Source organism: Alternaria incomplexa, assembly GCF_024043165.1.
Source record: "Alternaria incomplexa strain BMP 0042 chromosome Unknown scaffold_13, whole genome shotgun sequence".
Taxonomy (NCBI): domain Eukaryota; kingdom Fungi; phylum Ascomycota; class Dothideomycetes; order Pleosporales; family Pleosporaceae; genus Alternaria; species Alternaria incomplexa.
In genome coordinates this window covers 321,343-346,030 of record NW_026249862.1, presented here as the reverse complement: position 1 = coordinate 346,030, position 24,688 = coordinate 321,343, and the positions used below count along the sequence as shown (strand labels likewise).

The 24,688-nt window shown below is 52.7% G+C and overlaps 7 protein-coding genes across 7 annotated transcripts; 4 read left to right on the top strand and 3 right to left on the bottom strand.

Moving 5' to 3' along the window:
* Window positions 1-101: 101 nt before the first annotated feature.
* J4E90_008456 (uncharacterized protein) lies at window positions 102-1,636 on the bottom strand (the record flags this gene model as incomplete). Its single annotated transcript, XM_051437982.1, has 3 exons — window positions 102-491; window positions 542-973; window positions 1,397-1,636. The coding sequence occupies 3 exons, from the start codon at window positions 1,634-1,636 to the stop codon at window positions 102-104; spliced, it is 1,062 nt and encodes a 353-aa protein (XP_051287981.1).
* Window positions 1,637-3,073: 1,437 nt separating this feature from the next.
* Window positions 3,074-3,901, top strand: J4E90_008455 (uncharacterized protein; the record flags this gene model as incomplete). Its single annotated transcript, XM_051437981.1, has 1 exon — window positions 3,074-3,901. One exon carries the CDS (start codon window positions 3,074-3,076, stop codon window positions 3,899-3,901), a length of 828 nt encoding a protein of 275 aa, XP_051287980.1.
* A 777-nt stretch (window positions 3,902-4,678) lies between these two features.
* J4E90_008454 (uncharacterized protein) lies at window positions 4,679-8,504 on the bottom strand (the record flags this gene model as incomplete). Its single annotated transcript, XM_051437980.1, has 5 exons — window positions 4,679-4,758; window positions 5,171-5,886; window positions 6,315-6,341; window positions 6,905-7,170; window positions 7,233-8,504. 5 exons carry the CDS (start codon window positions 8,502-8,504, stop codon window positions 4,679-4,681), a joined length of 2,361 nt encoding a protein of 786 aa, XP_051287979.1.
* A 980-nt stretch (window positions 8,505-9,484) lies between these two features.
* On the top strand, window positions 9,485-12,469 carry J4E90_008453 (uncharacterized protein; the record flags this gene model as incomplete). The annotated part of the gene is made up of 2 exons (XM_051437979.1): window positions 9,485-10,192; window positions 10,547-12,469. The coding sequence occupies 2 exons, from the start codon at window positions 9,485-9,487 to the stop codon at window positions 12,467-12,469; spliced, it is 2,631 nt and encodes an 876-aa protein (XP_051287978.1).
* A 1,039-nt stretch (window positions 12,470-13,508) lies between these two features.
* J4E90_008452 (uncharacterized protein) lies at window positions 13,509-14,139 on the bottom strand (the record flags this gene model as incomplete). The annotated part of the gene is made up of 2 exons (XM_051437978.1): window positions 13,509-13,908; window positions 13,970-14,139. The coding sequence occupies 2 exons, from the start codon at window positions 14,137-14,139 to the stop codon at window positions 13,509-13,511; spliced, it is 570 nt and encodes a 189-aa protein (XP_051287977.1).
* A 3,172-nt stretch (window positions 14,140-17,311) lies between these two features.
* On the top strand, window positions 17,312-18,472 carry J4E90_008451 (uncharacterized protein; the record flags this gene model as incomplete). Its single annotated transcript, XM_051437977.1, has 1 exon — window positions 17,312-18,472. The coding sequence occupies one exon, from the start codon at window positions 17,312-17,314 to the stop codon at window positions 18,470-18,472; it is 1,161 nt and encodes a 386-aa protein (XP_051287976.1).
* Window positions 18,473-22,625: 4,153 nt separating this feature from the next.
* Window positions 22,626-24,545, top strand: J4E90_008450 (uncharacterized protein; the record flags this gene model as incomplete). Its single annotated transcript, XM_051437976.1, has 4 exons — window positions 22,626-22,752; window positions 22,817-23,320; window positions 23,370-23,594; window positions 23,662-24,545. The coding sequence occupies 4 exons, from the start codon at window positions 22,626-22,628 to the stop codon at window positions 24,543-24,545; spliced, it is 1,740 nt and encodes a 579-aa protein (XP_051287975.1).
* Between the last annotated feature and the right edge of the window lie 143 nt (window positions 24,546-24,688).

Here is a 24,688-nt window from a genome sequence, read left to right as displayed (position 1 = left end):
CTATGAGCTCACTCAAGTCTGCATCGTTCTATAAGGACGACGATTCCATATTCGGATTCTCGTCTTCTCTCACTCCCGTTCCCACATCGGGATAGGTCTTCTTAGATGTATTGCATGAATTCTGCAAGATCAGGGAAATCCAATACCACGTTCGTCGAGGGATGCGCAACCACAGTGGTTGTACCTGTGACATCGGTGGTGTGACCCCGAATGTAATTGTACTCAGGCCATCGATGTCCATTCGAATCCTTCACCACTGTGCCATATACCGCTGGATCTGCCTCCTCACTGGGCTTGATGCTAAGAACCTGTAGATTAGATCCTTTGTCAACCACGAAGCGGAGAATGTGGTTGGCAAAGTTTTGCATGGCGACTTGACAGAAGACGGCGGCCTGATTGACTGGCACATCTGACAAGGGTTCCTCGATGTCAAAAGCGGGGCGATTTAGGATCCGGAAGACTCGTAATGCCGGTGGTGCAGAGACTGCGGCCTGAGGGTTTGTTAGAGACTATGAGGTATATGATACAGACTGGATCTTACCAGCACATGCCCATATTCTTCATTAGAACTGAAATCAGTTACAGGCTTCGAGATAGGACCCAAATCTAGTGGTGGCATGTCTATTGCCAATGCTTCTAGTTTGGTGCAACCATTCAGTATAGAGTTCAGGTCTGCGGCAGAGTAATACCTGCCACTTCCAGAATCTGCAGTTCCCAGCATGAGCGACTCGAGTGTTTTATGGTGGGCCATAACACTATGTTTGGCAACCAACCTGTGTGCAGACAAGTCTAGCTGGAGATCGGAGAGCTTCGGACAGGTTTTGAGTAGCAACTCTATGGCTTGTACAGTATTCTCTGACTCTGTGAGTTCCATGGGAAGAATGACAATGAGATCTTCCAATTTGCCGACATTACTGGTGTAAAAGGATGAAAGACCTTTCAGGAACGAGATCTGGTCGATGCACGCTTCCAACTGCAATGCTCTCAGATTGGATAGGTGTAGATTCCCGTCAATCGCTTGATCTGCGGTTGTCGCCATCCTTAGATTGTAAAGTCGCAAGGTTGCAAGGTTCGGGAATAACTGATGATCTTTGGTATGAGACAGTATCGCGCATAAGGATACGTCGTTACGATTGTCAAGCGATTCGTTATTCAGCGCGAGGTCCGTTATCTTTGGACAGCATTGAGAAACGGACTTTAAGCTGTGGAAGATGCGCTCCTCTTGCGCTTCATGTGGGTTAATGCTCAACACAATTTTTGAGACCTCAGGCAGTAGCGGGCCCATCCATGTGTGATGTTCTTCGGACTCGAGTTCGACAAGAGTTAACTGGCCAGGACAAGTAAACGGGGTCCACACGTCTATATCTTCGATCTTCCGTTGAGACTGTAGAAGTACTTGGAATATGAGGGCTGAGACCTTCCAAGTGCTTTCGAAGCGACGAAGTCTATCTCGTGGGATTGCTGCGATGAATAACATGGCTCGATCCGCTCCCTCAACTGAAAGCGTAGATTCGAGGATGTCCAACTCTCGGACACGGCTCGTGATTCCAGACTGCGGATGCAGGAGAGTTGCTAGAGACTGGACTGAGGCATCGCGGAAGTCCGCCTCGAATCGTTCCCACATCATGGGTGCCATAAGGTCTCTGCATGCGCGGCTGACAAGACAGACGCTACTCTGGTCAGGCTTTGATCGAATCTTTTTGGGCTGTTAGAGCTTTTCATAGATGTAAAATTTGCTATTACTCACAAACGCAAGCACATTGCCGACCATTTCGGCCGGCAAGTCGGCGAATGTCGCATACGCCATGTTGCGTTCGGGAGGCCGCGAGCTTCAGTCGATTGGTTTGGCAGTGATGATCAATACAAGTAGGTGACTGGTAACTGGAGTAAGAGCAATCGAGGTGAGAGCGGGTGGCTCGTGCGGTGTTTGCTCCTGCACCGCCAAGACTTGTGGACGCGATAGGGTCCAGCACTGCAATTAAGGATGGCCAAGAGCGCAGTTCTACTCAGTAATATTCTGGTCCGATTGTATGCTGCAGCCTGGAGGTATACAATGTGCGCTCTCTCTCATGAATCAATCATAAGCACCGTCAGCGCAGTGCCTTTGTGCGCCATATACAGAATGAGCAAAGTCGTCATCCACCGAGTGTGAGTAATCTTTAGGTTTCTAATGATTTTTGCACAGTGCTTCTTGTCATGCCTGGTCGTGCTTTCCTTAACATGTTGTGATGACATTCTTTGCAAGCAGCGGTCCCATCGCTTTCAACCGCATACCTCACCTTTTCTGGAACCTCAACATTCTCTCAAGCTTCACTCTCTACTTTACCATATCCGCTCCTGCTCACATGGCGCTGAAACGACAATAGGCGACACGGCTACCTGTCCGGGAGTTCATCGAGCGTATGCGATTCGGAATCCCACCATACGACGACGACCACGAAGACAGCAGTGCCTACACTCTGCTTATCGGCTGTGAACCAGAAGACAATATCACCTTCTACGAAAAGCCAGAACCAGAAGTTGTACAGGGCGATGAAGTTTCGACCTTCAAGAACATCGAGGTCGGCGAAAGCGAAGAGGGCAAAGAGGGCGAGAAAGCGAAAGAGGGAGAGATTGCTTCTTCCGCTCTGAGCTGCATTGTGGTGTCGCCGGGGCGAGCGTCAAGTTCAAGAGCGCTAGGTGTTCGATGTATCCGTTTCGGAAATGTACTTGCACTATCTTCGTCGTATCCGCTGATGAATGATATGCGTACATATAGATTGCGCTTTGGGGGGAAAGGAGGTTCGTCGACGCATCGTTTTCTGAAAGATTGCTTAGAAACAGGATACGTCGGCGTCGGTGTCGGCGCGTGATGACGTTTGAAGGCCGTATATAACCGTCAGCATACATTATCCACCCTGCCCACGCCCCACCATGTTGAATTAGTGTTCTTTTCCGCTTTCTACTACCACCTCATACTAGAGAAAGAGTCCATTAGTTCGCAGACTAAGTCGAGTTAAAAACTCGCAAAATAGCATCAACGTAGGCTTCAGGGCGTTCGGTTTTTTTTAGGTTCCAAGGTTGACGTGCTACCATGCCTTTCGACCAAGTCGAGTTCATCACTCTTTTGACCGCCTACTACGAGTTTTGCAGTCGAGTCTTTTGGGATAATTCCGTCGTAGTCGAAGCTCCCAAGAATGGCTGGCCATCCATCACACAATCCACCATGGCCAACCTGAACAAGACTAATGCAGTCATCGACCTACTTCGCCACATGCCTTTTGTAGACTTTGTCGAGACAGACAAAGCCTACAGCAAGCACGTCATCATGAAGAACACACGGATCCAGGATTACCGCAGCGATGCGATGCAGAAACGGATCCGCGACGGCGATCTCGAATACTACGTTGAACCTATAGGCGATCCCTTGCCGCCATCATGCATCTCTTTCGGTAACAGCAACGGGCGTAATGGCTACAATCTCGTCATTAATACGGCTGATGGCTACGTCTACTGGGGAGAACCTTGCGGCCTGCCCGACGAGCCAGCGCCAGAGCTCAATGCCGTGGTACAAGAACGCTACGCCGGAAACGAAGCCGAGCGTTGGCGGGATGGCTTTAACGTCTATCGCCCACGCGAGTTTTTTGCGCTCTGCAAACAACGATTCCGCGAGCTACGCTGGATCGGTCTCCAGACGGATATTATTGAGGCGGTACCAATGTACTGGGAGCTTGATGACGCGGACGACGAGTTCAAGTCGCTTGTGCGCAAAATGAAAAGAGCCAGGTGGCCGGGAGACGGGCAAGGACGGGACTGGGACCGAGAGGCTTTTCAAGCGGCGCTCAATGTGTATAGCGATGAAGAGGACGAAGATGCCGTACAGGCGGCGACAGAAGCGCTAGACGATACTCACGTTCACTAGATATCTCGCGTTGAAATGGAGGGGTGGAAGGACTGTGCAAGCCAAGATTGTCTACACACTTCATCCGGAGACCCAGCTGTGCTCAACACAACACAGGGCGACATCGGGAGTTGTGACGGACCCCAACGAACGCGAAGTCTTCGATTACCTTACAGAACGAGCCACCACCGCTGATTCGCCTTTGGCATTCAACATTTTCGCCGAAAAAGACGACTGGAACCCCTGCATGATGCGACGCAACTGCGGCTGTACAGCTGGCTCATCATATGGTAGATAACGTTCCGGCTTATCAGAAGAAAGAGTGTAGCTCGTTGGAACGTGTTTGTGTGGTTCCGAGATCTGCCTTGCGATGCGACATGCACGGTTGACGAAGCTCACTACGCCTTGATCGGTCTTCTGTCGCACCTGCATGTTCTTGCCAGCACATTCCTGATATGCAGAATCCCTTTTGAAATGCAACGAATTCGGGCGGTAGATCAGAGAGGTTTCTATGCGTCATGGCTGGACGTGGAGTTCGTCGGGAGCAGATGCAGAAGCAGTTGAGGTAGTAGCAGCCTCGATGAGAAGTAAGAAAGGTGTGTCGCGAGAAAAGTGGGGAAAACGCACAGCTCTTGCATACTGCCAAGACTTGTAGGCGTGAACAGGGTCCTCTACTAGGCCTACAATAGAACGCATACTAGGTTTTGTTACTCCGATGTGTTACACGCTGAAGCATACTTTACCCTCTTGATTTGCATACTACGAGATACAATACAGCTTATAAGCTCATGATAGACATTAGCTAGAGAAGCGCCTGAGGATGAAGTCGCTAGGGTAGTTCCTCGATATCTTCTCCATCTCAACGCGCGCTGCACCTACTAGATTGCTGCCCGAACTATCTCGAACATTTTCGCGCGTGTGGATATACCAAGGGCAGAAATAACGATCTGCCATCGGCATACCTTCTTCAAAATCCCGAGTGTCAAAGGATTTGACTAGGAGGAGTCTCGGGACTGTACCACACTGCGAGATGTGACTGAAGATCTGATCGCCGAAGTGTTTCATGGCAGCCTCGCACGACGCACCGAAGCTGCGATTCTCCATCAAAGGTGTCTCTTTAAATGTTTCCAGATCATAATCAAATGTGATATCAGGCTCGCTAAGTATTTCTATGGTATGAAGATTGGGATATGCGGCACATTGTGCCTACGATGCCAATCAATAAAGATACCAATACAAAAAGGACATTGCTTACTAGTATATCTTTGAAAGCAGCACAATCCTGCTCACTTGCGTTGAATTGTAATCCGTCCCCGAGCTGTGTGATATATCCGAGATCGATAGGTGGCAGATTGATGGCCAGTCCTCTGAGCTTTGTGCACGCCCTCAAAATTATCCCTAATTCGTCTCCCGAGTAGTAGTGCGACTGAGAATCCATGATACTGTTTCGAGGTTTTCCGATGACGACGTTACGAAGCGTCTCAGCGTGAGGCAGGATACAACTTTTGTCGACAAGTTTGCCGTTGGAGAGTTGTAGTTCGAGATTCTCAAGTCTAGCGCAGCAGACTTTGAGGAAGTTTTCATTGGATTTTGTGGTCTCGACCTGCACTTCGTCTTCAACACCGTTTTCTAGGCGGATGCACAACTCCCTTAAATTACCAGGTGTCTCAATGTACGATTTTGAGAGACTCTCGAAAAACGGCGACATCGAGCTGCAGAGCAAAAGATCCAACCTCTCTAACCTTGCAACGTCGAAGGTGTGGGAGAAATGAGATGAAGCATACGGTACCAAGTCTATTTCTTCCATCTTGATAGACGTCAGATTGGAGAATAGGCGATTCTCCGGCGATAGCGAGAGCAGTCCTTGTAATGAGATCGGAGGTTCACAGTCGGCTGACAAGTTCAGCCTTTCGAGACTAGGGTAGAGGTCGATAAAGCTCTGCAGATTCCGGTGGTTGTTCTCGACCTCTTCTTCCTCCTGTTCCTCTTCGCGCTCTAGAAGAAGACTAATCTCCTTCAGTTCAGGCGTCAGCGATGCAACCCACGCGCGGTATTCCCGGGAAGCATAATGATAATCACTCGTCGAGCCAAGGCAGGTAAATGGAGTCGTTGCATAGATTCTCTCTAGCTTGGTCTGCGATCGCCACAATTGCAAGAAAACCTCATGCTGCATGTCGCCATAGGCCTGGAAAATGCGGAGTTTATCGCGTGGAAGTGCCAAGATCAACGACTCGAGACGGTTATCCGAATCCTCATCCGTAAAGTCCGCAAAGCATAGATTCCGTACATGTGGGAGGATCCCAGAGTTTGCTGCCAGTAGCGTCGTCAAAGAGCGGCCAGGGGAAGAGCCTTGGTGATCACCCAAGCTGAATTCAAGCTCTTCCCACAAGATAGGGGCCATAAGCTCCCGCCATGAGCGGCTGACGAGACATACATTGCCTTGATCATTCTTTTGCCGGATCTAGCAGATGTGTCAGCGCTTTCTGGCTTGCAGAGCGGCAATGCCCGGAACTTACGAAAGCGAAAACATTGACAACCAATTACTACGAGATGATGAGATGGAAGAGCAAAGTAGAATTGAGGTCGAAAGCGTGTCGTCGGGTGGACCAGGTACCTAGGTAGTGAGGTCAAAGCGCCAAGGCTCTAGCACGATGCAAGGCAAGAGCGACATCATTGAATGCACAACTTATAGAGTTTAATGTGAGTAGCATCGCGAAATCAGGATGGCTGTGTTGGATCATGCGTATATGTGCGTCAAATGCTGTTACGTGAAGCGGCGGCAACTTGGTGTCGCTGAACATCCAAAGGTTTGCTCGCTCCTTCCGCAATACCCTCAGCTACCTACATACCCAGCTCCCATATTAAACGCGTGTTCATCGTCCCCAATATCCACCGTTCACCATATTAATCCATCAGATACTCGACCCCGCCATACGCATCACGAGTGACTCTTTATCATCCTGCGGATATCTGTCCAGGGGCACCGCCATCACCTCCCTCTTTCCTCTCGCATCACAAACATACCCTTTATTAAACAGATATGCAGGCCATAGACACTCATCGAAAATCTGGTACGTAATACTAGGCCGAGTGTCGAAAAAGATGGGGGCGGTACCGCATTTCGCCATGAAGCGCATTGTCTCCATTGCGAAATTCTGGTACAAGACGCGGGCTAATCGGTGTTCGGTAGCGTTGAGCCAGTCGGGATTGTGCGTTATTTCGATCTCTCCGAAAGTTGGAAGGTTCAATATGCGGAGGGTGTGAAGTGGGGCGTGTTGGGCGAGTACGATCTGGATGGGTTGTTGTTAGCTGGTGGTCTAGTCGTGGGGAGTAAGTAGATTTTAGGACTTACGAGCATTGCTTCGAACTCAGTGTCTATATATGTGAGACAGTTTTGTGGTCTTCCCAACTTGAAGTCGTGAGCTAGATCGATAAGGGATCCTAGGCTCACTGCTGGGAGGTTTATGGCGATATTTGCGAGCTTTGGGGAGGCATCTAAGATCGCTTTGACGTCTTTCACTGCATATGAACGCCCTACTCTGTTCTCACCCGTACCCAGTTGCAGTGAAGTCAGCTTATTAGACCGGGCGATGATAGCGTTGTTCTTTATCAAGGCGTGGCACGATACGTCCACGATGAGTTTCTCAAGCTTCGGACCAGTCTCGAGGAAGTGTTGGACAGCCTGAATGTCGTTGTCGGGATGGGGTGAATTAGAAGGCAAGAAGATCTCCAGGTCGGAAAGATGGGAAAGATAACTGCCGTCACTGTTGGCGCGTTGTACCAGGAGGCCGCCCAAGAAGGTGGCCATGTCATTGCAGCCAATTAGTGACAACGTGCGAAGGTTCGCAAAGTTGATGTTACTGAAAATCGCCTTGTGACTCATTCCAAAGTCGATAAGCTTCAGACGGAGGTTGGTGAGACTTGTTAGGATGGGCTGCTTTATGTCATGCTGTAGGATGTGATGCATATCCAGCCGGTCGAGTGGACGATTGTCAAAGAGCGTGCCCACTATGGATAGGGTCTGCAGCTTGGGAACGTATCTGAGAAGTTTGCGGTAGTACTCAAAAGAGTTTTTCGCCATCTTCGGATGGCAATGAACATATACAGCTAGTCCAGTGAGGTCTTTCAGTGGAGGCTCCATCAAAGGACCACCTGTGTGGAGAGGAAGTGGCCCCTTGCCCGTGAAGGCCTCGTCGGACCTGATGCGGAAGTTCAATTCTTCGAGCTTCCGCTGGGATTTGAGAAGCATGTGGATAGTATGACGGCTCGGTCTCAACGTGCTGGCCATGGAGTGCGTGATTCGGTCGCGAGGAAGGGACGTTAACAGTAGACGTAATTTGTGCTCGATTTGGACCATTTCAAACGAATCGCCCGCGACTCGTCGGGGTGTTGCTATGATAATCCGTCGGATATGAGGGAGTATTATGCTCTGTGAATTGACAAGTGCTTTCATGGACTGAAATTTGCTAAGCAGCAGATCAGTGTTCAACGTGTACCACATCAGCGGCGCAAGATTAACGCGCCATTTGTGGCAAACGAGAGAAACGGCTTGCATATCCTCTTTTCTCCGGATCTCATCGAAGATCATGCTGAGCAGCTCTGTTGGAAGGGCGGAGATACTCATCTTGGCGGAAGCTGCATGGAGTTGAGTCGAGACTATCTCGTGTGGGTGGAAGTTGATAGTGAGACTGAAGGGACTTGATAAGCGTGGCCAGCGGTGTCGACGCGCAGTGAACAGGAGTCGCCGCTAAGACAGTCATAGTCCTGGTTTCACAGACGTGCTTGCTGCATTCAATTTACTGAGTCGAAGAAACCTGACTGCATCACTCGACCCAAGAGGTATGCGCCACATTCGACGACGACGCAGACTTGCCTCTTGTTCGCAACATGATACCGTCTTAAACTCCATGCGGCGCGACACGAGTACTCGCCCCAGAAAGGTCGTAGTCGGTGTAGTGGCAATATTCCAAGAGCGAGGTTCGGCCGGCGTACGTCAGTTACAATGGTAGGTACGACCAAAAGGGCTTGGGATGGTTGCCACTCGATAGGCATTGTCGCATATTCAGTGTAGAGCGTAAATAGGCAGCCAGTCAGGGTGCAGAGCAGCGGTGGTAGGGGTTCGGATGGTGCAGCGACATGGGTGTGGTGAGCAGTGGTGCGTCGGCTGATCCAAAAATAGACGGACGATGCTGGGGTACCGCTCAGCTGGCATAACTGACCAAAATGCCCCGAAGCAGGCAGGCACGACCCGCCATAGCACCTGAACGACCGCAAATTACCACCCGCTGGACCCTCGACGACGCGACTCCATAGCGCGCTGCACGGCAAACGACGTAATCGCCCTCTCGCGACTGCCCTGACAGAGCGACGGCGCTGGGCGCATCGCATCCTATCGTTGGACCTCTTCGCGCTGCACTCGCCGGCTCCGCTGCGACAGTAGGCGCTGCTGAGGACTCCCCTTGGGGCCAGAAGAAGTAAACCTCTGGACTGACTCTATATCCATGGCCTGCTATTGGCATTAGCGCGGCCGCGAATCATCTCGACGCCCTCATGGCATGCTGACGGGCCGAGGAAGCAGCAGAGCGCGTTACACTGTGGAGAACCATGCAGGTCGACTTTGGCGACGAGGGAGAGACGGAGCACAGCCTGCACCTGACAGCCAACGCCCACCAGCACTACGAACACGCGGGGCCTGGCAGCGGGCCGGCCTACTCGCCCTTCCGGCATCCAGGCGGCGGTGGTGTAGCAGCAATTGATCCGGCACTGGGGCAGAGCACAGGTGCCAGCCGCAATGTGCACACGCCCATGGCGGCGGTCCCCCATCAGGCCCAGTCCAGTCACCTACTTCAGCCAGACAATGCCCATAACCTCGCCCACGGCTTCTACGCCGACATGCGCAGCTCGCAGACTCCCCCGGCGTCTGCGCATGCCTCGCCGCGCTTCGCGGCCATATCGCCCACCAGCCAGCCGCGCCAGGCATCTGCCCACTACGAGCCCGCCGACCGCGACACGCCCTCGCGCAATGTAGCCGACGACACCATCGATGACGCCTACGCGACCTTTATCCTCTACTGCAACCCCAACTTCCCCACCACCATCGACACCAGCGAACTAGTCAAGCTGTTCCGGACGCCGCCCAAGAGCGACGGCAACGCATTCAACACATGGACCCTCTTCGAGCTGATACGCAAGCTGGACGCCAAAGAAATCAAGACATGGACACAACTGGCGCTGGATCTGGGCGTCAAGCCGCCGAACACAGACGAGGGACAGAGCACGCAGAAGGTGCAGCAGTACTCAGTCAGACTAAAGGTAAGAGCCCTTCAATTCACTCGCACTCTTATATCCGGCAATCGCCGAGTCATTTTCTACACATTTTCCGAGTTCTGGCCCAGTGGGCTCCAACAACGTCTTATGCATGTCATCCGGGTCGTGCGGCGCAGTCGACTTCAGCCTCAAACGCCTCATTGTGATCCGAACCACCTACTTGGTATCCGGCGCAGTGTGCGAACCGAGCCACTCACTATGTGAGATATCTGAGATGTACTGTTCCTCACGACTTGGTCAAAGATGGGGCCTCTGCAGGTCAGAGGGGCAGCGCATTCCGACCTGGCCCCCAATCACTTGTCGTTTCATACATCATTCCGGCTTTGCTAACCATCACAGCGATGGATGCGCGCCATGCACATCGACGCCTTTTTCGAGTATCTGCTGGGCAAGCAGCACCCCTACTTCCTGCAAATACCTCCTCCTCACAACCCCTTTCCGGCTGACGGGCGGGATGGCGTACCTCTGGAGGAAGATCTGGCTATCCGCGCTCTCGATCCCAAGTTCAAACCGAAGCGCGGGCGGCGGAAAGCTGATGACGGAGAGGACGACATCGACTTTGACGAAGGCACACCGGCTCGTAAGCGCCCGCAGTTGGATACGTCAATACCGTTTGGCAACGTGCTGCAGCCCCAATCAGCGTACCCCACTAGCGCCCATCCTCACAACATGCACGGAGGCTTCCTCACACCTCAAGAAGCGTGGACTGCAGTCTCAACCGTCACACCCTCTTCGGCTTTAACAGCAGCTTCAGCACCAAGTCGTTTAGGCCAAAGCTTGACACCATATACCGATTCGCCAATGTCTGGACAACACATACGATGGCGACTGAATCCTCATGACACGCCTCAAACCCCTCATCCACTTTCCGCGGTAACACCACAATCCGCATACCCCTTCTTCGATGAGCCCCAGTCTGCTGTCACGCCTTCCAGTGCGAGATCACGGTCTCGCCGGCGTCACGGCCCTGCTGTATCGTCGGCATGGTCGACCAACAACACCTCGTCTACCGGCAAGCTTCGTGGCCGGCCGCCGAGCAATCGATCATTTCGAGATGGACCGTACAACACGTTTCCAGCCAATCCGAAAACCAAAGAAGGACCACCCATCGACCGTACCCCAGGCAATCTGACACCGATAGTTGAGCGGGCGCACTCTGACCCTCCAGCACCCGAGAACTCCTTCCGCTTTCCGCCAACGCCAGCGTCTGCCATATCGCCTTCCAAGATGGAGGGCCAGCTCATGGGTGGTGCGCCACAGAAACAGCGACTGAGTCTCCAGGTCCCTCCAAATGTCGGCAACCCAGTAGTGCGATTAGTCACACCAACGGTACTCGTCAACGGAGAACAAAATGACTCCCCAGGCACAGGCCTAGGGCCTTCCCCAATAAGCGCCGCTTCAACGCAGGTGTCGCCCGCACATGGCTACGAGCAACAAAGCATGTACCAAAAACAAGACAACAGGCCAACACATCAGACCTACCACGGCGCGCTTACCCCCTCTGAAACACCCGCCCAACACCGACCACCACCCCCAATCCGCTCGCAGACTTCACCAGACCTCTCAACTTCCTCCCCGTCTCTCCCATCAATCCCTCTCGAAACACTCAACCGCGCCCTAGCCGCCGAGCTCATCCGTGCCCCGCTTACCGGCCGTCGGAAGCGCTTAAGAGGCAACGAAGCAAAGACCCTGGCTACAGCGATCCTCCAACCACTCTACTCAAAGCCAACGTCCGGACTACCTTCTTCCCCCGCGAAAGTCATGTCCGACCAAAGCCTCGGCATAGCAATCAGCAGTTGTCTGGGTCTCACAAGCGCAGTCGGCATTGGCATCGGCGGCCCTACCGGCGGCGTCCGTCGCGTCGAATGCATACGCTTCCGCATTGGAGGTGATGGCTATGAAAGCCCCATCGACGACGACGAAGACGATGGCGATACCACCGGAGATAACCTACGGTCGCATCCTGGCAACTCAGGTAGTCGTATTAAGGAAACCTTTGACGTCTTCTTCGCTGTGAACTTTGGCGGGTTGACCGGAGAATGGGTTGCCAAAGGCCTGGAAATACGAAGTGAGAACAGCGAAGACGGAAGTGGAGAACGAAGAGGAGATGGCGATGCGGCATTAGATCGGGAGGGTGCGGGGGGAAGTCAGATGACGCCCGCGGCCTGGAAAGCCAAGTTCCTAGACATGCAGCGACGGTTATGGGAAAGGGATGAGGAGGTCAAGACCCTCAAAGATCGCATTCTTGAGGCTGTATTGTAAGAGGAGGAACAGTTTCGTTTCGTTTCAAGCGGATAGGTAAAATCATCGGGTGGGTTGTTGTTGATGTTCTCATTTAACGTTTGTGTATATTGGGCGTATATGGGAAGGTTAGGTTGGGTTAAGGTTGGGAGGTTGGATCTGCTATATACCCCAGTTTGCTGTTTGGTATTCTTACTCTTGGGATTGGGAATGGTATTGGGAATGAGATTTGGTTAGGGATGGGGATGGGGATGATAGGGGATGATAGGGGAAGGGCGTGGATGGATATATGGAGGGGAAAATCTTGGGATGTAGGTAGCATAGCGTGTAGGTTGTTTTCTGGATTATATGCATAGTATCGTTGTATCTTGATCACACGATCCCATGACGCGCACCTGAAACATATATCTGCATGTGTATCGTTTCTTGGTTTCCTATAGTTACGGCATAGACACGCCCTCAATAACCATTCCGTCTGTACCCCTTCCGTTCGTATCTTTTGTTGTCAGGAAATCTACTCTACAAAGCTTTGTAGAGTAGATTTGCTAATAACAAAAGACATGGCCGGAAGGGGTACACATGAAAGGTCATCCATTTCCCTGGCAGCGACGAATCCACACCCTTCTACTTGTACTTGATGTTGTGATACGTACAGTGCAGGGCAAGGGGAAACATTCTTGCTGTCATCGGTATCTACAGCGCTGAACGCTTCCTAGAACCATTCCATGTATGCCTCTTCTGCACGTACCACGTTGAATTACGATTCGAATTTACACACCGCTTGCTGGGCCATCGGATGGTAGTTCTGTATAAGATATTGAATGGGCAGATTGGGTTGACATGATAAAGTTTCGCAACCGCTCTGGGCAAGTATCTGGACACTTGCCTAGAGCGGTTGCGAAACTTCATCATGTTGAACTACTATCCGATAACCAAGCAAGCGGTACGGACATACATGGAACGTCTCCATCTCCTTTTGACAGCGACGGCGCCATGCCTTCTACTTGTTACCCGATGTTGGGATCGATGTCTCATAGAAGAGGCATAGAAGAGGGTACCATCACGCCCCATCCTTCTCCCACGGCTTCTTCCTCTTCGGCTTACTAGCTTCCGTGCCCTGACCTTCTAGTACCGTCGGCGGAATCTCTTTGATGCCCGGCACGGGCTTTCCGCTTGTGATGAGCTCGACGATGTGGGCGAATGAGGTGGGGTAAGGTGCTGGTGGTTCGGCTGTGGTTGTGGGTGGGGGCATGATGCCGCCTGGCGAGTTGCTTGGAGGGAGGTCGCTGGTTATGGGCAGGCTTGTTGTGGATGCGTTGGGTGTGGTGCCCGCTGGGAGCATCTCGTCTACGACGGAGGAGGCGAGGACGTTGTGCGGGGTTGGTGGTGTGGGTGGGGGGCGGTTGCGGGCGCTGCGGTAGGCTTTGTAGGCGTTGAAGTCGATGTTTTTGTTGTACTTTCTGTGGGGTATTAGTAAACGTCCCTCTCGTAGCATGAATCTGTCTTGAGTCTCGATCGTACCTCGCATAGTAGAAACACCGCGCCCGTAATGCTAGCTCGGTCGTCTGTTCTGGCGTGCTGTTGCTGCCAATGATGGCTTGCAGACCAGCCTGAAACTCGATGTCATCGTCCCAGTTGTAGCGATCCAGAGCCTCATAGATGTCGTTCAGCCCATCGTCGGTGACGCTCATAGCGAGGGGTTGGGCAACCTGAGAGCCCTAGGAGAAAGTGAAGATTGGAAAGGTGATACAATTCACGACCTCAAGGGTCCAAAGTCGACAAGTTCATGGGTGACAAAGTATGGGTGCAGTTGCAACCCGACGACGACTGCAACGTTGGTACGTGTGGGGTAAAGGCAGCCCGAGGTGCCAGGTGGATGAGCGAGGCTCCAAGCTTCCAGACTACGCCTCGCTAAACGTGCGCCAAGTTTCTGCAGCTTCAGCCCACGACCACGGAGCTCTCCAACCTTCTCTCACCCCTCACTCCTCCACCAACCACTTGCACCCTTCCCAACCACTTTCCCGCCTTCTTTTCTTGTTCATTGAGCTTCAATTCCTTCGATACCCGTTTTGATACCCACGTTACACAGCCATGTCCGAGTTCATCGGGTTAGTCGCAGCTCTCCAATTCGAGCTGGAGCTCCAGCTGACGTCGGACGCGTAGATCTCGCATTTCTCTCATCTCCAAGAGTGACATCCGGTGAGTCCTCCATCGCGTGAATGCGTTGCGCGACGCGACTAACAGCCCCCAGCTATGTCGGCACACTCGTCGAGATCAACTCAGAAGCCTCCACAGTCTCATTAGACAATGTGCGCTCCTTCGGCACAGAGGGCCGCAAGGGCGGCAAAGACGAATACCCACCGTCAGACGTCGTGTACGAGCAAATTGTCTTTCGAGGCAGCGATGTGAAGGATCTGCGCATCGAAGAGCCTGTCAAGGAGAAGGCTCAGCCTGCCATGCCGCAGGACCCAGCCATCATCGGAGTAAGTCTACAAAACCACCATTTCTTTTCTTTTTCGATGATGTAAAATTTTCGGATGTAAATCATTTAAACCACCGAGAGCGCAAAACCGTGTGGATATCTTCCGTTGCCTTCCTTCTGAGATCCTCATACCCAAGCTGCTTCTGCTACATACTTCACGAAGCCAAAGCTGACGCGACGCATGCGCCACAGGTACAACAACCCCAGTCGCGGCAAGAGGGCAGTCCACAAGATCTCGCCGGTCGTCAACAACCGCCGCCGAACTTTCCTCAACCAGGCCAATTCCCGCCTGGTGGATACCCTCCGTTCGGTGGTCCTGGCGGCCCTGGTGCATATGGAAACAGATTCGGTCCTCCAGGTGGTTTCCCTGGTGGTCCTGGTGGCCCAGGTCCTTTCCCTGGAGGCCCGCCAGGCGCGTTTGGCATGCCGCCGCCTCCATTCGGAGCGCCTCCAGGCTGGTTCCCTCCGGGTCACGGCTTCCAGCAGCCACCTGGTCCCTTTTCGCCTAACATGCCCATTGGCCCTCCCGGCCTGAACCAGAACCAACCTCCACAAGGCCCCCGGGGTCCTCAGGGTCCTCAAGCAGGCAAGGATGAGAAGCCGGGTCAGGTCCAGCAACCGAAGGTAGCAGAGGCAGACGGTGCATCATCCAAGCCACAACCTAAGAACGGCGCGAAGGCATCACCGGCTGCAGCAGGCAAGCAGGCTCCCCCGCCACCAGTCGACTCGAAGCCCGATGTATCGGCTGCGTTGGCACCACCCCACCCCCAAAACGGTCAACAACCCGCGAAGGGCGCGCCTAGCGGACCCAAGGGTGGTCGAATCATTCCTGCTGTACCAATTCCCAGCCCAAGGGCGACCAAGGCTGCGCCTCAAGCACAACAAGGTGCCGGCCCCTCTGCCGCTCCTGCGCAAATGCCCACTGCTGCCCAGCAACAAAACGCTACTCAGTTAGCAACTGCTGCTGTCGCTGAGGCCATGGCGAAGCTCAACCTCCAGAACAAGGGCCAGGCACCAGGTCAACCGCAAGGTCAACCGCCTGTCTCGGACCCGATGAACAACTTGGCACAGCAGGTGCAAGGCATGCGCGAACAGCAAAGCCGCCAGCACCAGCCTCGTCAACGAGGAACAGGAGAGTTCCGTGGTCGGGGCGGAAGAGGAGGACGAGGTGGTGCTCACCCTCAACACCCCAAGATGGAAGTGCCCACAACCGACTTTGATTTTGAGTCGTCCAACGCAAAGTTCAACAAGCAGGACTTGGTCAAGGAAGCCATCGCATCTGGGTCCCCGATGGGCGATGCCCCAGCAGTCCCTGCTGGCGAGGCTTCCACGGAGAAGGAAGAAGTCGTCATCCCTGGTGGATCCATGTACGACAAGAGTTCCTTCTTCGACAACATCTCGAGCGAGCTGAAGGACAGAGAAGAGGCTGCCACCCGCGGTCAAGAGTTCAGGAGCCAGGAGCGCCAGAAGAACATGGAGACCTTCGGCCAGGGCAGCGTCGATGGCTACCGGGGCGGTCGAGGACGTGGCCGTGGTCGCGGACGCGGTCGGAGCTTCGGCTACCGCGGCCGTGGCGCACCCAGAGGCCGCGGCGGCGCTGAGTTTGGTGCCCAGCCTGCCGCCTAGTGGGCGGGAGGACCTGCAAACCCAAACTCATACCTCAGCCTTGAAGGCGTTGCGCTTTATTAGCATTTCCTTTCCGTCCATCTGTGCAGTCTTGTGCATAGCTTCCAGCACGGCGAGCGTCTTTTGTGTCTTTTCATCCCCCCAAAGCCCCATGGGCACGACTCTTTTGCGTTTTTCTGGGGCGGCATCTTATCTGATTTGCTCCGCTTTGTATTTGTAGATCTCGATCGTGGCGATGGGAAGCGGGAGTCAAAAGCTGGGAATATTAGGAGGTGTGGTATACAGGACAGGGCCTGAAGGCATACGTGCTATGACATGCAATGAAGATTATGAAGACCGTTGCTCTATGGTGTCGTTGATACTGAAGTTTCCCGTCGCTGCCCTGCCTACCATGAGAAAGCGCCTGTATTTTAGTCTCCATCCGCTGGTCCCATGATGACCCACAATGAGCGCCTAGCCACTTACAGCATGCGCAATTCACAGTGAGGGTGAGCGCTCTGGTGCCAATCACAGACAACCCGGAAGTCTTTGTAGTGGTACTGTAGGCCCAATTGAGATCGTAAACCAGGGTCCGGCCATTCACTCGAGTGTGAGTGGCGCCTTCCGCTTCTATCACTAGCCTACTTGAGTAGTAACTGCCTTCCAAGGTTCGTGGAGCCTCCGGCATACCATCTTCGCAACTTCCGCAAAGGCTTTGTCGTAAGACACCGCCGTTGGTACTTCAGTAAAGCAGCACATTGAAAAATCTCCGAGCCATGGACGCCGACATGACATCCCCAGCTCCTGCAGCCATCCCCGACACCATTCTCCGCGATCACTTTACTTCAAAGCCTCGACGCGATGACAATTACACTTACGCGACATCAATCCACATCAAGTCCAAAGCCCAAGCCACAGCATTTGCGCGCACAAGCTACACCCAGCCTCCCAAGCGCACCCTCGCCATCTGGATCAACAGCACCGTCAGCGGTGACCTGCGCAACGAACCCTGCGCCATAGCAGTCGGCTACAACTCACCTACAACTGCTGACTGGACCGCCCAAGTCACCATCGCACACTACACCAGCGCAAACGAAGCCATCCTATTATCCATCGGCGAAGCGCTCCGCGTAGCCACGTCTCCCAAGATAACTGAGCACGTCGACCGCGTGCTCATCTTCTCAGATGTGCAACGCGTCCTCAAGAGTATGAGACAGGGCCATCCGTTCGGGTTGGTGAGGGATAGATGGCTTGTAGACGATATACCCCATCTTACCAAACAACTAGCCGAGAAGAGCGTAGAAGTGGAGTTTCACTGGTTGCCTCCTCTCTCCAGGATAGAGCCTCACCAACGCATGCGTCAAGCCTCGCAGCGGTTCAAGAAGCTTGCTTTAACTGAGTACCCGCCGGAGTTACTCGATCGGAGCGTTAGTTTTCCAGCTGTGAGACTGGACGGGGAACTCGTCACGGGAGGTGCGGGGGAAGACTTCGTGGGTGGTTGGCTAGGCGCTGCGCTGAAGGATGTAAAGGTTCTGCCGCGAAGGGAGCTAAGTCGTGACCTGAGGGTTCAGGCTAGGCAGGCTATTAACCAGAGGAGGAAGGAGAGGAAGGAGAAGGCGAGGGCGAGGAGGATTAAGGATGGGACAGAGAGAGATATCAGGAAGCTTGAGAAGGAGATGAGGAAGTTGATTCGTAAGAATGAAATGGAAGCTGAGAAGCAGGATGTGCTGGGTTTGGCAGGTGACAGTGAGATGAAGGTTGAGGAGCAGGAAGTACTGGGTTCGGCGTGTGGCAGTGAGATGGAAGTGGAGGAGCTGGAAGTTCTGGGTTTGGAAGATGAGAGCGAGGCGACGACACACGAGCTTGTGGGAAAGATTGAGGGGCAGGAGAGGCAATGTATGCTCGTGGAGGAGTTTGAGAACATGGGTTTGGTTTGATGGTACAGTGGTTTGAGGAGCTTCGTGTTTCATGTGTGTGGTCAATTCAGACTAGCTATCAAGTTCATCTCGGTGTCTAATCGCTCATGTATACCATGCCTTCTGTGAGCATCGCTGGTGTTTTGACAGCGATCCGAGCTTTCTTCACACCTTAAATCTCCGTGACCGAATGCCAACGGCGTCTCTCCCTGGCCGCTCACCAGATGGGTCGATCGAAATACTCAAGGTCAACCGCCTCTGCCGGAACAGCTACAACGTAATCTTCGCCATTTGTACTCCGAGTCCAGCCACATCTATAGAAGTACCGTGGCCACATATGCCCATTTTCATCGCGTGTAGGCCTCTTGACTCCTGCCATATAGTCCGGTGACAAGAGTATGGTATTGATCTTGGACCCATGCTTGGCGAAGTAACGAAAGATCTCTGTGGCAAACTTTTGCATCATTGCCTGCGATGCATACACATACTCCTCTGGAAGTCCGATACGTTCCGAGAAGTTTGGGTTCGGCACTGTGTCGCAATCGATGAGAGGGGTTGTCGCGATTCGCAATGTTCTGAGACTCCGATGTTTCGCGATACATTCCTTTGTTTTACATTAGCAGTAATCTCTTCTCATGAGGCGCTTGCATACCAAGGATTCGGAGAATGAAGAAACTTCATCAAAATCAGGATCTGCTTCATCTTGCGCGGGTAGTCTGAACTTGGCGGCTAGAAACCGGACAGAACCCAGGCTAATCGGAGGGAGATTGATCGCTAGATCTTCTAGATTTGGCACCTGGTTAAGTATCTTACCAAGTTCAGAGCTGGAGTAGTATGGTGGTGGTCCTGATTGGGATGAAGCTACCAAAGCAAGATGCCGCAAAGAAGTTTCATGTCGAGCTAGACAGGATACGCTGATCGCACAACCTGATCCCACGTCCAACCAGAGCTTTTGTAACGCAGAAGCAGATTTCACCACAGCTTCAATTGCTTGTGTATCCATGGGAGCTGGTTTGTGATACACTGCTAGCTCCAATGTGCTCAAGGCTGCGGCTTGTGGGACCGCGGCAACTAGAGCCGTAAGAAACGTCCCGATATTCGTGCACTGGCTGATAGATAGTACATGAAGACGAGAGAAGTCGATATAAGCAAAGATAGATGCGGGGTATGTTCTGAGGTTCAACCCTTTCAGTTGAAGCTTGATCAGCTCCGGAGTCTTGAAAGTTTCTCCATTTGTGTACGGCCCTCCGAACGCGTCGTGCTTACTCAAGGGGTCATGGAGAAGAGGCATGATACCAGATTCGCATGCGAAACACAGTGACCTCAGTCTCGGTGTATTTTTGAGAAGAAAGGCGCTGTGTTTGTACCGGTTCTCATTGCTTTCGAGCAGAGTTATCCGCAGCTTTTGAATATTGCGCAGCGTGGGTGTGACCCAGGATCCATGTGTCGTAAGGCTTGTGCCAACAGATAAGCTCCCGGTGGAGAGAATGGTCCGAAGATAAAGTGTTTGAAATGTTTGCTGGGATTGTAGGATGCTCAGTAGCGTAGGCAAGTTGGCGCTCATATTGAACTTGATACCGACAAGACAATTTCTTGTGAGCGCACCAAGAATGAGTTTGAAGGCGACCCCAAATTCGGAACCTAGTTCGAGCTCCACGCCGCCCCTCACGTCGGTTTGAACCGAGATATAGCGCACGTGGGCTAGCACTCTGTTATCTGGGCTCAGTAAACAAGCCAACTCTCCTGGTAAGTTGGCGGCGGATCTCAGAAGAAGAGTTTTCCAGAGCATGGGCCTAGACGCACAAAATTAATATATCTCTTACATACATTTCCGAACGGTCGGAACTTACCCCATTATGTCTCTCCATTCGCGGCTAACAAGGCAAACCGTCTTTCTGTAACGGGTTTGACGGATGTAGGCGAAGATGGCGGCCTTCATCTCAGTCGGGAGGTCGGAAAATGTGGCTGAGACGCCAGGGCCGGCCATCGCGAGCGAACGGAGGCGCTAGGCGCGACGATTTGTTCGGAGTGTGGGTTACTTAGAAGGGTGTGGGAGGAGACCTCAGATTGCTTGCTCTTTCCAGTCGAGTGGGTCGCGTATATAGGCGCTAGTCCCGATTAGGCTACAATCTGAACCAAATGTAGCCTGGTGGTCTTCAGAGAGATTGCCGCTTCCACTTACCATGTATCGCGTTGCTGCATACACTGTGTTATAATCTGATAAACGTATCGTACCCACGACAATGTAGTCTTCTAATGGAGCTGTTGCATCTAGATCTGTGTATTGATTCGAACTTCATTAGGTACCTAGATACTAGCAACCACACAACGTGCTCCCTTCCATTCCACAGGGGGAAGGAGCTTGGGGAAGAAACCACCGTTACCGAATGTCTCTCCCCCAATGTACACAACCAAGGTTTCCTCGCGAAAAGACCTCTCATGCTCGAGCGCGAAAGACAGAGAAGCTTGGGGACGAAATTGACGACATTATCATGTGCGACACGGATGGGCTCGTAGTGAGCGTGGATATTTATTGAATCTTGGTTCTTGGGTGCATTCCCCGGCTACTCATGAGTGACGACTAGCCCGCCCAGCCGACGATGTTGGCGGAGGGGATGGGAGGCGCGACTTTCGCTCCGTACTGACTTTCGCTGCGTACTGGCCTTTGTAGTTACCCGACGGAGCGTGATTGCAGACGGTGTACTTGTTTGTATTTGAACCTCTCTATCTAGTCCTTTCGACCTAACTTATTGATCAAGAGGAGGAATAAATAGAGTGCGCCTTTAACTTAGACTGCGGTCTAGTCCTTCGGGCAGGTCATTAAGATGGTACTTTGGTATACGGTATAATTGCGATAGCTTTAATGTTGTTCGCTGGATTCGCTGGAATGTTGCTGGTCTGGTGCAGCACCGCAGTACCGTGGTCGTCGGTGGGGCTGATGATTCGGATCAAGAGGAGGCTGTCCAAAGAGAGACTACACAGAGGTTCCTGGAGATGCGATACTTCCCTCTTTCGTAGACTATCTTCTTGCGTAAGAGTCATGTGAAATGCGGGAGGTGTGGTTGGCTCGTCTTTTCTGGGTCGCCTCTGGGACATCGCAGATGTGCAGAACGACATCTGGAGGAGGTTAAAGAGACTTAGGATAAGAGTGAAAAGATCAAGGGCGACCGAGCTTGAGACCCTTGCTCGATGGCGAAGTATTTTCTTCCAGCTGCCAGTCCGATGTCTGGAGGGGGGTAGAGTTTTTCCATTATGGCCAAGCTCACGGTCGTCCTTAGAGCCGGGGCAGGAGACTTTGGCACCGGCGATTTCTTCTTCACGTGGTCCCCGTTGGGTACAGCCGGCGAGCGATGAGGATACGTCCCATTAGGGGTAGAGGGCACTTGGGACGGATGAATATCAAAGACGAAGGAAGACGATATGTCGCAGTTCCCAGACAAAGTAACGGGTAGAGAAGCTTGGTAGAAGTGGGGAAGTGGGTAGAAGTGGGAAGGTGGTTTGCTGTTACCTTTAGGTGTTTTTCGATACATCAGCCCGCCACGGCAAGCGCCGACCTCGCCCCTTCGCTCAACAAGATATCCACCCACGCCTTCTCCACTTCTCAACGTTGGTCTCTACCGACTCAACATCAGCCTCGTATCTGCGCTACCTCGGGTCCATCGAACTGCTCGGTAGAAACGACACAGCCTTATCGCATGGGCAGTCTGCGGGTCGCTTCGGCGACGAGCTTGGCCATAGAGTGCGCCTTTGACACAGACTGCGGTCTGGTTCTGGGTCGGACTGGTCATTTATCGCAAGGGCGATACGTACGCTGACAACGTGTCGCGTGCTAACACCATGATTGTGTTTCGATCGCTTCCCAGCCTCAATTCCGTCCCACGGTACTGCAACAACCAACGCGCGACGAACCATTCACGTTTCCTGCGATCCATACATTTCTTGCGAGATTGGTCGGTATTTCCAAACGATAACCGTCATGAGAGCAAGTAAGTTTGGGCTTTGGCTTCGGCTGATTTGCAGAAATCTCAACCAGAAACCCCATCCATCCCTCGCTTACGCTAGTATTTATATGCTGATTCGGAAACATTATAAGACGACTCACTGCCAACAGTAGAACTCTAAACAGTTCACTCCGAATCTTCTCCAAACATTTCCACCAGCTTTCCATTCGAAAATGAAGTGGCCTATTATTCTATTCCTCCTGGCTTTCTTGGCCACCTACATTCATGCCGCGCCAGTCGGCACCGAAGCGGCTGCTCCCAAGCCAGTAGCCGAGCGCTATTTCGAGGACCAATGCAGCAGTACGTACTCCTCCCTTCATCATACCATCATAGATCCGCGCAAACGCTGACTTGGGCTTCACAGGTTCCCAGCGCGTAGCTATTGAAACGGGACAACGTCAGTGCGTGGAACTAGCATTGCACGCTGCCAAAGCCGCATATGGAGACCCCAGGTTCCCGGCCTACTTCCACTCGGATTCGTCAGACATCAGGGTGAAGGTTGCTTCCCGGTTCCGCGCAATAGCAAAGGAATGCACCAAGCCACGCCTGAGTTACCACTGTTTTGACCGTCACAACCAGTGTGGGACCGAGAACGTGGCATTCTATACGGGTGAGGGCGTGGTATTCTATACGGGTGGGGGCGGCTATGTGACGATCTGCCCACCCTTCTGGGGCATGCCGCGAGTGAACCCGGCAGGTTACGGCGGAGACCGGGGCACCGTACTTCTACACGAGTTAACGCACAGTCCAGAGGTTTATAAGCCTGGCACGCAAGACTTGGCTTATGGCCTCCATAACACGACGGAGCGATTAAAGACAGCCGAGGCGGCGCTGAACAATGCAGATTCTTTCGTGGTGTTCGCACAGGGTAAGCTCACATGCCCACACTGTATAGACTATGCTGACTGTGCGAATAGACGTTCTTTACAACTCCTACTCATCAAACGGGCAAGTAGTGGACTGTTTCCCTGATCCACATCTTTGCCACGCGATTGGCGTTCAGCTCACTGCCTCGGGTAACTCCGCCGTCAAGGTCGTAGTGACGAACAACGGCGATATGGCTTTGAACCTTCTCAGGAGAGCCAATCTCTTCGATGAGAAGCTACCCGTCGAGCGCATCTCGATGTTCGCTAGCAACAGTTGTAAGTTCTACTTAGACCTACCAAATCCAACGCGACTGAAGACAAACTATTACTGACCTACGTCTAGCTAACAAGGTTCCTTTCGAAGGCATCAGCAGTGTTCACCTTGATACCGACAACCTATCCACAGACGACTTCCTTGTTCTTGGAGCTGGAGACAAGAAAGAGTTGACGATTGAAGCTGCCTCTCTACACGATCTCAGCAACGGCGGAAGCTTTGATGTGTTCGCGAACGGCATGCTGCAATACGCCAACCCCAACTCGACCGAACTTGTTGGCCATCTCCAATACAGCTCCAACAAGCTCAGCATCACTGTCAACGGTACCGAAGCGGCTACTCACAAGCCAGTAGCCGAACGTGCAGCCGATCCCTACTTTTGCCAACGTACGTACTCCTTTCCATCACAGACTCGCACAAACGCTGACGCAGGCTTCATAGCTTTCATGAATGATGCAATCGCCGAGGCACAAAAGAACTGTCAAAAGCTAGCATTGGGAGCTGCAGCTGCAGCTCGAGCCGGCCACCGCCATCTCGAGACCTTCTTCCACTCGTCAACATCAGCTACGAAAGCTGAGGTTTCCGCCCGATACACCGCAATAGCACGAGAATGCGCCAAGCCTAGTGCAAGCTTGAATCTCTATTGTCATGACCGTCTCGGCTATTGTAATGGTAATCTTGCATACTACGGCCCGCATGGTCTCGGCATCACGTTCTGCGCTGGTTACTGGGACAAGCCGGCAGTAGCGGAAGGGCAATGTTCAGCCAAGGATCAGGGCAATGTACTTCTGCACGAGATGACGCATTCTTCAGAGGTGTATAGCCCTCCTACCAAGGACTGGGCTTATGACTACTGGCCTTCCGTTAAGCTGTCTTCCAGGAAGGCACTGAACAACGCAGATTCGTTCAAGCTGTTTGCAAACCGTAAGCTGATTACCTTCTACGACCGATAAACTATACTAACTATCCCGGTAGACGTTCGTTGGGGCTGCTAATCCCGGAGAACGCCAATGGTTTTGAGACTTCATATGCGCAGCCGAGTCTTAAACACTGGCGCTGGGGAAGATGTAGACGCCCGCGTTATGCAAGATAAGGA